Consider the following 13535-nt stretch of genomic DNA (forward strand, 5'->3'; position numbering starts at 1 on the left):
TACTAATATTATTATGTTGTGTAAGTACCTACTTTGTATGAAACGATCAACACCTTTTTATTACCATATAGACAAGTACTTATTGGTTCCACATGTAAAGTAATAAAATTAACAAAGATACCACCACATACTTAGTATCTTTTTTCTCTCTCTTCTGGCTTTACAAAGATTAGCCAATGTCAAGTTTGTAGTTATTTGTAACAAGTTAGTTAAAATATACAAGTATTCACCCCGTCTGTGCTGGCACTCGCCGACATACGCACAGCACCCCCTTAGAGCGCTTTCCAGTCAGTTTTAACAAAAAAAAAACACTCCAAAAAGGCACAGCACGCCCGCCAGCTAACACCAACACAGACGAAGTCCATACTCCATACTTAGTATATACCTAGCTTTAATTTTAGGGTTCCGTACCTCAAAAGGAAAAACGGCACCCTTATAGGATCACTTTGTTGTCTGTCTGTCTGTCCGTGTGTCGTGTCTGTCAAGAAACCCTAGAATCATGTTTGGCAGGTAGGCAGTAAAGGAAAAAATCTGAAAACCGTGAATTTGTAATTACCTAAACATCCCAAACAAAAAATTGATTTGAACAATTATATTTTCAATTTTCATAATAAGATAACTATACCAAGTGGGTAAATCGAAAGGGCTTTACCTGTACATTGTAAAACAGATTTTTATTTATTTTTATGTACTTATAATAGTTTTTCATTTATCGCGCAAAATGTGCGCGAGTATGACTCGCACTTGACCGGTTTTATTTTTAACCCCCGACCCAAAAGTGATATAAGTTTGACGTGTGTATCTGTGTATCTGTCTGTAGCATCGTAGCTCCTAAACTAATGAACCGATTTTAATTTAGTTTGTTTTTGTTTGAAAGGTGGCTTGATCGAGAGTGTTCTTAGCTATAATCCAACAAAATCGGTTCAGTCGTTTGAAAGTTATCAGCTCTTTTCTAGTTACTGTAACCTTCACTTGTCGGGGGTGTTATAAATTTTTAATTTATACTTGTTTAAATTTGTAAAAGTGCATGCGTATATTTCGCGCTTTTATGCCAATTTTCTATAACTGACGGACACGGGACAATCCAACATATTGTAATTGAAATAGAAATAGGAATAGCAACAAGAATAGAAATATAGAAATAGAAAAGAAACAAAATAAATAGAAATAACTACATATCGAAATAGCAATAGACATGGAAACAGAAAAGGTTTTTAGTAGGATTTTTTAACTAAACTTTTACAATGTGGCGTGCTTTTGAATCGTCAATTAGTACCTAGGTAATCTACCATCAAATTAGTTCCAATTCAAAATGCCCTTCTTATTGAGAAGGGCAAGCAATTGAAGAAACTCGGCTGCTGCTCTTTTCAGAAATTGAAGTGAAATTAATGGGTTTCTTGTATAATACAATATATTTTCCTACCACGGTACTCTAATAAAGGGTAGTCCGAAGGAGCTTGTCCTGCCTGGTCAAGAGACCAGTTCATACCATGGAGTAGGTAGCCTACCTCAAGGTACCTCAGTTAATATCCGGTTCCTAAACTGGTCTGTACTACCTTCACTACCTACCTTTTATTATTGGGAATTCAATCTTACATATTTTAATAAATACTTACTACCTTAATAATTTTTTTAATATAACCTTTTGGGCATTTACAAAACAATCTATTTATTATTTTGAGTAAATTAACTAAGTATTTTTAAATGCCTTAATTTTTTCGATTCTCTAGTAAAACAAAGAACCTTTATAATCTCAACGCAAGTATAAGGTCCAAGTTTTGTCACAGAGTAGGTAGGTACCTACCCCTATTTGTACTACCTAATATATAGATGGATATACATATTATCAGCAATAAAGGTTCTATATATTTTTTATTTATTATTCTTGGCACCATTCCACGCGCGACTATTGACTTAATAAGTTGTACCTAAGGGTACTTAGTAGGTAGGTATGTACCTAATATGGCGAGGTAAGTTAGACATAAGTTTTATGGTACTTATGTTTAAGAAAATTAAACAGTATTTTCTTTTTTTCAGAAAAATGAATTACTACTTGCAAGATTCACCGCTAGCTTGCGCGGAACTAACCAAAGACAAGATGGCGCAATGGATGGAAGGGCAGAGGAAGGCGGAGAAACTAGACAATTTAGACGTCTTCGGAAAAGCAACAGATAAACAACTCAAAGACCTGAATGGCGTCAGGAAATTGAGCAAGGAATTACAGGAGAATTTACAAGTAAGTATCTTATTGATGCACTATCTGATTCTCGCAACTTATAGGGCTTTAAAATGCCGTAGGAACTCTTTGATTTTCCGGGATAAAGAGTAGCCTATGTCATTCTCCATGTCTGTAACTATATCCAAGCAGAAATCATAACCGATCCGTTGCTCCGTTACGGCGTGATTGAAAGACAAACCAACAAACAACACTTTCGGATTTATAATATACTAGATGATGCCGGCGACTTCGTCCGCGTGCATTTAGGTTTTTTAAGGTCCCGTGGGAACTGTTTGATTTTGCGGGATAAAAAGTAGACTATGTCCGTCCCCGGGATATAAGCTAACCCGGTACCTTTCGTCAGAATCGGTTAAGCTCTTGGGCCGTGAAAAGGTAGCAGACAGACAGACACACTTTCGCATTTATAAATAGGTAGGTGCTAGTGATTTTCCAGTGTGGTGGTGAATGGCGAACAGTGCGGTTTCGCTATTCTAACTCTTTGGAACCCCTATCTTTATCGGATCTTTGAGTTATGGAGCCCTAGGTCACTTCATCTCCACAACTCACGATTGTATCGGTTACATGTATCACCTCATTAGGGTTCTGTACCAGAATGATAAAAAATGAAGCCAGAAAGTCCGACTATCGCGATCGGTCTGAATCAGCCGGGCTATCCAGGAAATGCAGCCAGTATTCTTGGCACCATTCCACGCGGGCATGATTTGTATAGTAATTAGATAAGACTAGCTTTAAGTTTTATAGTAATATTTTCAAACGGAAATAGATATAGACAAACTTAATTGAACATTCATTCATAACTTTTGAGAATAAATTCTTAATAACCACAACATTCCGTACCAGCCAATGTTTGGGCATTCGTAAAATGTCAAGGTACCTAAATAAAAAGAACTAAGAAGAAAAAAATTAAATAAAACATTATTTTTTATCACCAAGTGGACTAAAAATAACTAAAAGTGGTCAAGTGAGTGTCAACTTTTAGCCTTATACATAAGGTAGGAGTCCATTAGTCATGATAGAACAAGTGTAAATTAAAAATTTATAACGGGGGTGTTAATTTACATTTGTTCCAATTAGTATTAATATTTTAGTTACTAAGTAGCTAGGTACCTGGCTTGTACGTAAAAAATATGAACAAAATATTGTATTTAAATAAATTATCACTTCCTTGTTGGCTGGGTTGGCTGGAATAAAAATGTCTTTTATTTCAACGCGTCTTTTTTAATGGTTGTTTTACAATTTATATTTTATTGGTATCCAATTCATCGTTAACACTGTCATTTTGTAATAATCACCTCACCTAGTAGGTACGATAGTAGGTAGTTATAATTTCTACATAAATATAGAGGAATAAGTAATATTGTAGAATGGTTATACCTACACGACTGTGTTCCTAAGTAGTAAGCGCATTATTTGAAACATTTTTCATCTTTAATTACAAGCAATTTTTCAAACATCAATAGGTAGCCTGTATTAGGTGTTATTTTTTATTAAAGAATCTCAATATGTATAATATAAAAGGATAAGGTGACTGACTGACCGAATGATGTCAACGCACAGCTCTACTAACGAACTACTGGGCGGATCTGGCTGGGCATGCAGATACTATTATCACGGAGACATGCGCTAAGAAAGGGTTTTTGAAAAAAATTGGGGTTTGAAATTTGTGTAGTCCGCGCGGACAAAGTCGCGGGCATAAACTAGACTTTTTATAGATCGTGTTTGATAAATCATAATCATGAAAGAATTATGACAATGAATGACTTGAGGAGGTATGAGAGTTATCAAAAAAAAAATATAGTTAATACCAAATTTTCTCATTGTCTTTGCTGCTTGATAAACGTTCGAACGGCCTTCGAGTTTACAAAAGTTCTTGGAAAACCCTATGTCCAGCAGTGAATGCGTAGGTACGGGTTGACGGAATGGAATTTAAAAAAAAAGTAAAGAGTATTATTACGAGCTTACTAGAAATAAAATAAAAATTATTGAATCGAAACCGAGAAATTCCGGGCTTTCCCAGATTTTGCAGCTGCGTCGGTCTAGGGTACCCTGATTAATTAATATTCTGACGCACGTTCTTGTGAATCACTTGTTAGTTTACTCCTTGATCGCAAAGCCACACATTACATTTTATGGTAAGCGATTTATTTGCTAAGAAGGTACAACAGTAGATACATATTATTGCATAGAAGAAGTACCTTAGATAGGTAGTAGGGTACTGTATGCACCTAATGAATTTAAAAAACCGTTTAATTGCGAGTCCTACTCGCACACGATTTCCATACCATCGTACAATAATTTAAAATTAAAAAAACACCCGACACAGAAACCTCTATAAAAAAACTAGAAAAGAGCTGATAACTTTCAAACGGCTGAACCGATTTTCTTCGATTATAGCTAAGAACACTCTCGATTAAGCCACCTTTATCTAAACAAAAAAAACTAAATTAAAATCGTTTCATTCGTTTAGGAGCTACGATGCCACAGATAGATACACAGATACACACGTCAAACTTATAACACCCCTCTTTTTGGGTCGGGGATTAAAAAGTACAATTTTTTTTTATATAAGCACAAATTCACGGTTTTCGGATTTTTCCCTTTAGGTACATATAAGACTTACCTACTTACCTGCCTTTCACGATTCGAGTTCAACGGGGAGTAACACGACAGACGACAGACAGACACTACAAAGTGATCCTATAAGGGTTCCTTTTTATTCTGTCGAGATACGGAACCCAAAAATTATCAATATACACACACATTTACAATTCTATATAATATGCAACTGTGGGTTTGAAAATATTTATTGCGATCTCGCTCTATTTACCGCATCTAAATTATTATTGCACTGGTAAAATAATAATATTATTATTATTTATTAAATAATAATATTTAATAAATAATATATAATATTCAATAATATTCTATTCATCTGAAAACCGAATTTTATCACTATTAACGATCGATTTGTCACCAAATTCTTTTCCAAACCTCCAAAACCGGTCATCCATCCATTTGCTGAATATTATAGGTATAGCTCATACTTGAGTAGGCTTCTGCGGTAGTCGAGGATGACAGTTGTCACAAGTGGACGAATCACTGAGCCCTCCCGTCACGTCATTACACGCCTCCCGCAGGAACCTACTCAGTTATGCGTTATGCCTGTGAGAAAAGATTTTCAAAAATTTCACTCTAGCGAAACTAAGGCTAGTCGGCTAGTTTCTAATAAGAGTATAATCACACTAATATTATAAAGGAGAAAGTTTGTATGTGTGTGTGTGTGTGTGTGTGTGTGTGTGTGTGTGTGTGTGTGTGTGTGTGTGTGTGTATGTTTGTTACTTCTTCACGCAAAAACTACTAGACGGATTGGGCTGAAATTTAGAATGGAGATAGATTATACCCTGGATTAGCACAAAGGCTACTTTTATCCCGGAAAATCAAAGAGTTCCCACGGGAATTTTAAAAAACCCACATCCACGCGAACAAGGTCGCGGGCATCAGCTAGTTACATGATAAATGTAAATAAAAAAGAAAAGCTACGTTTAATTAATTAATCCAATAGGGAAATTGAGGCAGATGTGATGTGATGACTAAAGGTTAAATTACGATTAACTTGAAAAACTCGTAACTCCATACAAGTTTGATTTCTAGTTCCTCCGAAGGTCAACGTACTAAAAAGGTTTTTTTTGCGATCACAAAGCGCCGAGGCTTGATATATTATGTTTAACTGGTCGGGTTTAGATTGCTTATACCTACGTTTCAAGGTGGGGATTCCCGAATTAAATCATGTTTAAGAGTACTTTCCATGGTGCATTCAAGTCAAGCGCGAAAGTATGCTCTTGTATCTGAAATTATTATAGGTACCTACCTAAAATTTGCCTCGCAGCCATTAGCTTTGCAATTTTACTGTACATAATTTGAATTAAAATAGATTTCCAAAAATATATAATTTTACTGCATTAAATATAGCAAAATAATATGTAATTTGTATATAATTTTTTTAAAGTAATATTTTTATCGGGCACAACAAAGAATTCCTATGGGATTTTCATAAAACTACGCGAATAAGATATTTTATCCCGGGCAAATAAATACGCGGGCACAAGCTAATCAATTCCTTTCTTGTACAGGACTTAGAAAACTCAGTGCATACACCCGAAACGGACAACCAAGCCATGAACCCAACCGCACCCATCTTGAACTACTCGGAAGACCACGAGTTCGTCTCCGCGAACCAGTTGGATGATTACTATGCTCAGGAGGATCTAATGGACACGAAGGAGGCGGAGAAACAGAGGCTAACAAAGGGTAAAGCGTCCAGAACAGACGTTCAGAGGTTTTACAAGGATCAGTGTGTGTTTTTGACGGGTGGTACCGGGTTTTTGGGGAAAGGTGAGTTGTGTTTTGTGAGTTTTTGCTGTGATATATTTAGCCAACTTTGAAATAAGTATTTATTATTTAAAAGCAGCCAAACACGGACGGTCATGATCAACCGCTCCGAGCATTGACTCCATAATAGCGATTTACAAACTCCGTTTTAGTGCAGGCTGAAGGCTCTAATAAGTTATTCGCTTGAAAAATATGCATACCGCAAACTGTGTCATTTGGTACCTGAGTGCTTTGGTTGTTTATTAACCCCGACCCAAAAAGAGGGGTGTTATAAGTTTGACGTGCGTATCTGTCTGTAGCATCGTAGCTCCTAAACGAATGAACCGATTTTAATTTAGTTTGTTTTTGTTTGAAAGGTGGCTTGATCGAGAGTGTTCTTAGCTATAATCGAAAAAATCGGTTCAGCCGTTTGAAAGTTATAAGCTCTTTTCTAGTTTTCTTATAGAGGTTTTTGTGTCGGGGGTTTTTTAATTTTGAGTTAGGTATATATTATTGCACTTATATAAATTCCAAACAATAAATAAAAGCGAATGAACTTTGACATATAAATTGATATACCAAAACATAGGCTTTGCCTAGTTTGATAATATTATATACTTACTAATAATGCAGTGGGCATTATCTTCGGATATCTTTGGAACAGCTCTGAAATATTACAGCGGGCCACCGCAAACCCCATGCAGAATGCGGTCTGCATATTGAGCATACGGAATTCCACTAAGAGTCTGGTCTAATTCATTGTCATAAGGTGGATTAGAGCAAACGAGAGAATGCTCACTCTTCAACCTGTCAAATTCTCTTGGATAAACAGCGACCGAGCATTGCTCTGTCTCTATTCTCTCTCTCGTCTGGCTTTACAAAGATTAGCCAATGTCAAGTTTGTAGTTATTTGTAACAAGTTACTTAAACTATACAAGTATGGACCCCGTATGTGCCAGCGCTCGCCGACATACGCACGGCCCCCTCTAAGAGCGCTTTTCAGTCAGTTTTAACAAAAAACAACACTCCAAAAAGGCACAGCACGCCCGCCAGCTAACACCAACACAGACGAAGTCCCACTCTGTCTCTTTATGCAAAAGAGAATTAGACATAGTGGGAATAGAATGAGCATTCGCTCGCGTGGTCTATACCCATCTATACAAGAGACCAGTTGACAGCTTAAATGCTTGAGTGGTCCATACATTGTCCAAACGATCAACTGCTCAAGATGCGTACATGTATGGCTTCTCTGAGACCTAATTCCTTTGTCGAATGCTATAGGGATACACAAGATGAGTATCTAAATAAATTTTACTATACGAGTATGTACAGTAAATAACCTGAACTATTTTCCTTATACCTGTACCACAGAATATAATTAGGTCTTACCTTATACCTGGTGGTAGATTATGGTTACCTATTTCCATTTTAGGTATCTAGATAAATACTTATTACAGTTTTATTATTATATTTATCTAGTTTGCTAAATACACTTTATGAGGAAAATGCTAGTACCTTCCTCTCGTATTAAATATAGGTAAACCTAAATCTAATTTTCATTTATTTTGCAAAGATATCACATGAGTTTAAATTAAAAATTTATAACACCCCCGACAAGTGAAGGTTACAGTAACTAGAAAAGAGCTGATAACTTTCAAACGACTGAACCGATTTTCTTGAATTATAGCTAAGAACACTCTCGATCAAGCCACCTTTCAAACAACATAAACTAAATTAAAATCGGTTCATTAGTATAGGAGCTACGATGCCACAGACAGATACACAAACACAGATACACACGTCAAACTTATAACACCACTCTTTTTGGGCCGTTGGAGTGGGGTTAAAAATAATCAAACTCCACATAATTATGATTCAGTATTTTGATCAACCTCAAAAACATCGAACGATTTTTTGCATCAACGTCTATTATATACCTACCTGCTAAACCATAATAATCATCAAAACTGACCTTCTGATTGTACCTAACTTTACGACAAATTCAATGTCAGAGTTATCTAATGTAATGTAAATAAATAAAAAAAGAAAAATAAAACCGACTTCAAAAACCACAAACACTAAAAAGTAAAAAATAACTTTTGTTTAGCTACACGTGTAATGTACCTAGGTGTGAAGTCGGGCGAGCTTCACTCTTTTATTTCTAATTTTGTTTTAATATGCTCGCTCGACTTTATTTTTCTTTTGAATTTTTTTTATTTCACAATGTTTAGTGGCCCCACTGTACTATAATATGCTATACCCAGTTAAAACCCTACTGTTTACTAAGCTATTACACTGATCGCGAGCAATTTGCTCCTATCCATTGAGGAGTTCTGTTCTCCATCTCCGAAGATACTCATCAGATCTTCACCAAATTTATATGGGACCACCGGCAGAGTATACCCTTTCAAACAAAAAAATTTCCAAATCGGTCCAGGGGTCTTTGAGTAATCGGGGAACATACATTAAAAAAAAAAAAAGATTCCGACGAATTGAGAACCTCCTCCTTTTTTGGAAGTCGGTTAAAAACTATGCACCTTACTGAGATCAACAGTGGGCGTTGATTAACTTACTTATTTATTTCAATATTATTTTGGTGAACTATTATTTGGTTCAAATAAAAAATTAATAATTATAACTCGTTTTCAAGAAAAAAAGAAAAACTGCTAAAGTCCTCGTTGTACAGTGTTCCGCAAAATAAAACTTAAAATTAACTTAAACTTACAATGCAGGTGTTACAACTTTTAAAACTGCGTCGGATTCGTTTCTCGGAGTGTTACCTACTTGTGTGTTTCAGGCTTTAGAAGTGATTATATCTAATCTGTGATTTAGCATCATAAATCTTATAGTAATAATTGTCTTGTTTGACCGTACATCGACCTTAATCATAATTTATGTTTGTCCAATGATGATGGGTACGAACTCCGAGCATAGAGTGTTTTGCATGACTTGATTTTTAGTGTTTTGATGTTTTTTGTGTATCTTCGAGGTAAGTGGTTTTTGTGTGTGTTATTTTCGTGTGTTGCTTTTTTTAATGCTTGCTTTATTATTCGTAAATTTGTTTGGTGCCATTACTTATTCCGTACCTACCGGAATTCACGGTCACATAGCCTCAAGTTTATCAGATTTTTTCTTAAGTAAGTACGTGTTATGCATAGGGGAAAGAGGCTAGATATTAAATAAGTAAACTCCCAAAGGTAATAGGTATCGGCTGTAAAAACTGCCATTCCAGGCTAGCCCGCTTCCATTTTAAACTGCATCGTCACTTACCACCAGGTGAAATTGCAGTCAAGGGCTAACTTGTATCTGAATAAACTATTTTTCGAAAAAAATATATCCGACTTAAAGAAAAGTTTACAGAAAATTCAGACGCTGAAACATGGCGCTACTGTGTTTACACTCCCACTCTATATGCACACCTTACCCTCAGTATGAGATTTTACTTCTCACCAATTATGATAGTATTCGAGAGTCGAAACGAAATAACGTCAAAGTAAAATGGATGTTTCGACTCTCTAAAATACTATTTTTTTTCTCTCGTCTGGCTTTACAAAGATTAGCCTATGTCAAGTTTTAGTTATTTGTAACAAGTTAGGGAAACTATACAAGTATGGACGCCGTCTGTGCCGGCGCTCGCCGACACACGCACGGCACGGGCCCCTTAGAGCGCTTTCCAGTCAGTTTTAACAACAAAAAAAAAACACTCCAAAAAGGCAGAGCACGCCCGCCAGCTAACACCTACACAGGCGAAGTCCTCAAAAATACTATCAACGTTGGTGAAAAGTAAAATCTTGTACTGAGAGTACAGGATCAGTGCGAGAGTTATTCTTAGTGCTGTTAATACTCCAAACCAAGAATTCATGCTACTTACTTATTAAATAAGTATAGAATATATTTCGAGTCTATATTTAACGTATTTATTTTATACTAGCTGATACCCGCGACTTCGTTCGCGTGGATGTAGGTTTTTTAAATTCCCGTGGGAACTCTTTGATTTTCCGGGATAAAAAGTAGCCTATGTGCTAATCCAGGGTATAATCTATCTCCATTCTAAATTTCAGCCCAATCCATCCAGTAGTTTTTGCGTGAAGGAGTAACAAACATACACACAAACACACACACACATACACACATACAAACTTTCTCCTTTATAATATTAGTGTGATATGCGTACTTATATTATTTATTTTATGTATCGTACATTTCCCGCCTCTGGAAGTGCTCCAAAATTTTAAGCATGGAGTTTTTACGCATGTAATATTTCGCTTAGACTGTTGGGTGTCTTTGGTGTGGTTTTCTATATATTTTTATGTTTTTTAATCATATGTTTTTTTCCTACAGATGGCAGAATAAGTTTGAAGGCGAGTCGTGTGGTAGAGAAGGTGCTGCTGTAGTCTCTATATTATATTTACCTCTACAATGTAATATTTATTTTGTAAAACTATTTATTCAAGGTGATTGTTTGTCTAGCTCATATAAATATACATAATAAATAAAATTTATATTAATGTCACGTTGTTTTATTTTGTTATTAATATAAATTAAGTACTTATATTACATAATATTTAATCTACTTATGAATTCTTATTTTACTCAATATTGCATGTTTAGGTATATTCCTATAGTTTGGTTTGTACCTGGATATTTAATCAATATCGATACAGCCTAGGCTATAACAGCTGTGTAGGTGCCCTAAAATCGATCAAGTGCGAGTAAGACTCGCTTACGAAGGGTTCCGTACCGTCGTACATGACACTTTTTTTTCATGACTATTTTCAAAATGACTATTTTGAACTCCTTATTATTTGTTATTATAGCGGCAATAAAACTTATTCTGTGATTTCAACTCTCTATTTAGTACGGTTCACGAGATACAGCCCACTGACAGACGGACGGATGTACGGACAGCGGGGTCTTAGTAATAAGGCCCTTTTGGTACACTAAAAACCTTACGGAACCGGACGGGCAGTTGGAACGGAACCCTAAAAATGAGTCGACTGGACTACTGAAATCAAAGATAATATTATCGTTCAGGCGAACGCGACAGTAGTCGCTTAGCTTATTTATTTCATAGACTAGAAGTACTTAAATTATAGGTAATATTAGAACTAATTTGTAAGTTCGTGATAGTATTTCGGCCGCCAATCGCGAAAAAAACTTTTGTTTTTTTCCACATTCAAAATCTAATAATGACCGTTGATGATATTTATGTTTTCGCCGTCGCGCTCGTCGGCAAACTTGTTTTTTAAGTGAACAGCTTTTACCGATATATTTAGTTTGCATTAGCATCGGGTTCCGTGGTGTAGTGGTTATCACATCTGCTTTACACGCAGAAGGCCGCCAGTTCGATCCTGGCCGGAATCATATTTTTACATATTTTTTTTATTATAGCATTTTATTAAAGGTTAACTTACTTTTAACCTAGTCTATTTTTTTTTGTGTTTCACACACGACCTAGCTTTTGTCACTGACGACCTCACCCGCGTGAATTGTCGTTTTCAGGGTTCCGAACCTAGGGTGCCAAGGGGACCTTAATACTAGGCCTCCGCTCTCCGTCCGTCTGTATGTCTGTCAGCGGACTGTATCTCATGAACCGTAACGTAATAGGTAGAGAGTTGAAATTTTCATATGAGCGTGTATGACATAACAACAAATAATAAAAATTACAAAATTTTCGCCATGCAAATTAAAATAAATAAAAAAGTGCTATTTTTTGTACGATGGCACATACGGAACTCTTTGTGTGCGAGTCAGACTTGCTCTTGATCGGTTTGTTAACCCTTGTTTTTACGTGATAAAAGTAAACATCATTCACCATGTTCCGACTTGCGATACCCCGCCTTATACTCCGATTGCCATCTCGACCTGTCACTTAGGTAGATACTATAGATAGGTACACTTGCTTTATTATCAACTCTAAATCTCAATCCTGATCCATTACTGATCCTGATCCAGTACTGATCCATTACTGCAGAATGGGAGGGATTTATGCCATTATTCCACCACGGTACTCTGTCTAAACGCGGTTGGTAGAATTCGCACAGTTTTGAAAACATTATGTAGATAAAACTCTTGGGCATACCTACTGGTTTCCATGCCATTTTTCCTTCACTGTTACAGCAAACACATAACTCAGGTTAAGTCAGAGGTGCGTGGACCGGGATCGAATCTAGGACTCCCTGAACAGGACGCTGAAGTCTTGACTATTAGGCTGCATCATCACTTGCTAGCAGGTCTGATTGCAGCCAAGCGCTAGTCTGTTAATTAAAAAAAAACCGGCCTAGTTCGAGTCAGACTCGCGCACTGACGGTTCCGTACTCGGGTATTTTTTCCGACATTTTGCACGATAAATCAAAAACTGTTATGCACAAAAATAAATAAAAATCTGTTTTAGAATGTACAAGTAAACGACGACGGACGGATAGACAACAAAGAGATCCTATAAGGGTTCCGCTTTTCCTTTTGAGGTACGAAGCCCTAAAAATTAACTTATCACCAATTCCTTACACTTGCCTATTACGGACGAGTATAATAGTACGGATGAGCATGGATGAAGTGATCATGTATGTAGGCATAACCATTCTTCCTCCCTTGTTTTAGTTTTGATTGAAAAGCTGTTGAGGTCCTGTGGTGATATTGACACGCTATTCGTTTTGGTCAGACCGAAGAAAGGCAAGGATCCCATTTCAAGACTCCATGATATGTTGGATGAATTCGTAAGTATATTTAATTAGATAGGACTATCAGTCTGTGTAAAGTATGATCTAGAGCCTCGATAGCTCAACGGTTGAGGAGCCGACTGAATTCCGAAAGGTTGGCGGTTCAAACCCAACCCGTTGCACTATTGTCGTACCCACTCCTAGCACAAGCTTTACGCTTAATTGGAGGGGAAAGGGGAGTATTAGTCATGATTAGCATGGCTAATATT

The 13535-nt window shown here is 36.4% G+C and overlaps 1 protein-coding gene and 1 non-coding gene across 2 annotated transcripts in view; both read left to right on the plus strand.

Moving 5' to 3' along the window:
* The window catches only part of LOC123870912 (fatty acyl-CoA reductase wat-like), a 42189-nt gene that overhangs the window by 18950 nt on the left and 9704 nt on the right, over positions 1 to 13535 (plus strand). The window contains exons 2-4 of the mRNA XM_045914408.1: positions 2038 to 2236; positions 6370 to 6631; positions 13208 to 13323. Of these exons, the coding sequence (XP_045770364.1) occupies positions 2042 to 2236; positions 6370 to 6631; positions 13208 to 13323 (573 nt within the window). The 5' untranslated portion in view covers positions 2038 to 2041. The remainder of the gene's footprint in view (positions 1 to 2037; positions 2237 to 6369; positions 6632 to 13207; positions 13324 to 13535) is intronic.
* On the plus strand, positions 11899 to 11971 carry Trnav-uac. Its single transcript has one exon. It is a non-coding gene; the product is annotated as a tRNA-Val (tRNA).

This window comes from Maniola jurtina, chromosome 13 (assembly GCF_905333055.1).
Source record: "Maniola jurtina chromosome 13, ilManJurt1.1, whole genome shotgun sequence".
Taxonomy (NCBI): Eukaryota; Metazoa; Arthropoda; class Insecta; order Lepidoptera; family Nymphalidae; genus Maniola; species Maniola jurtina.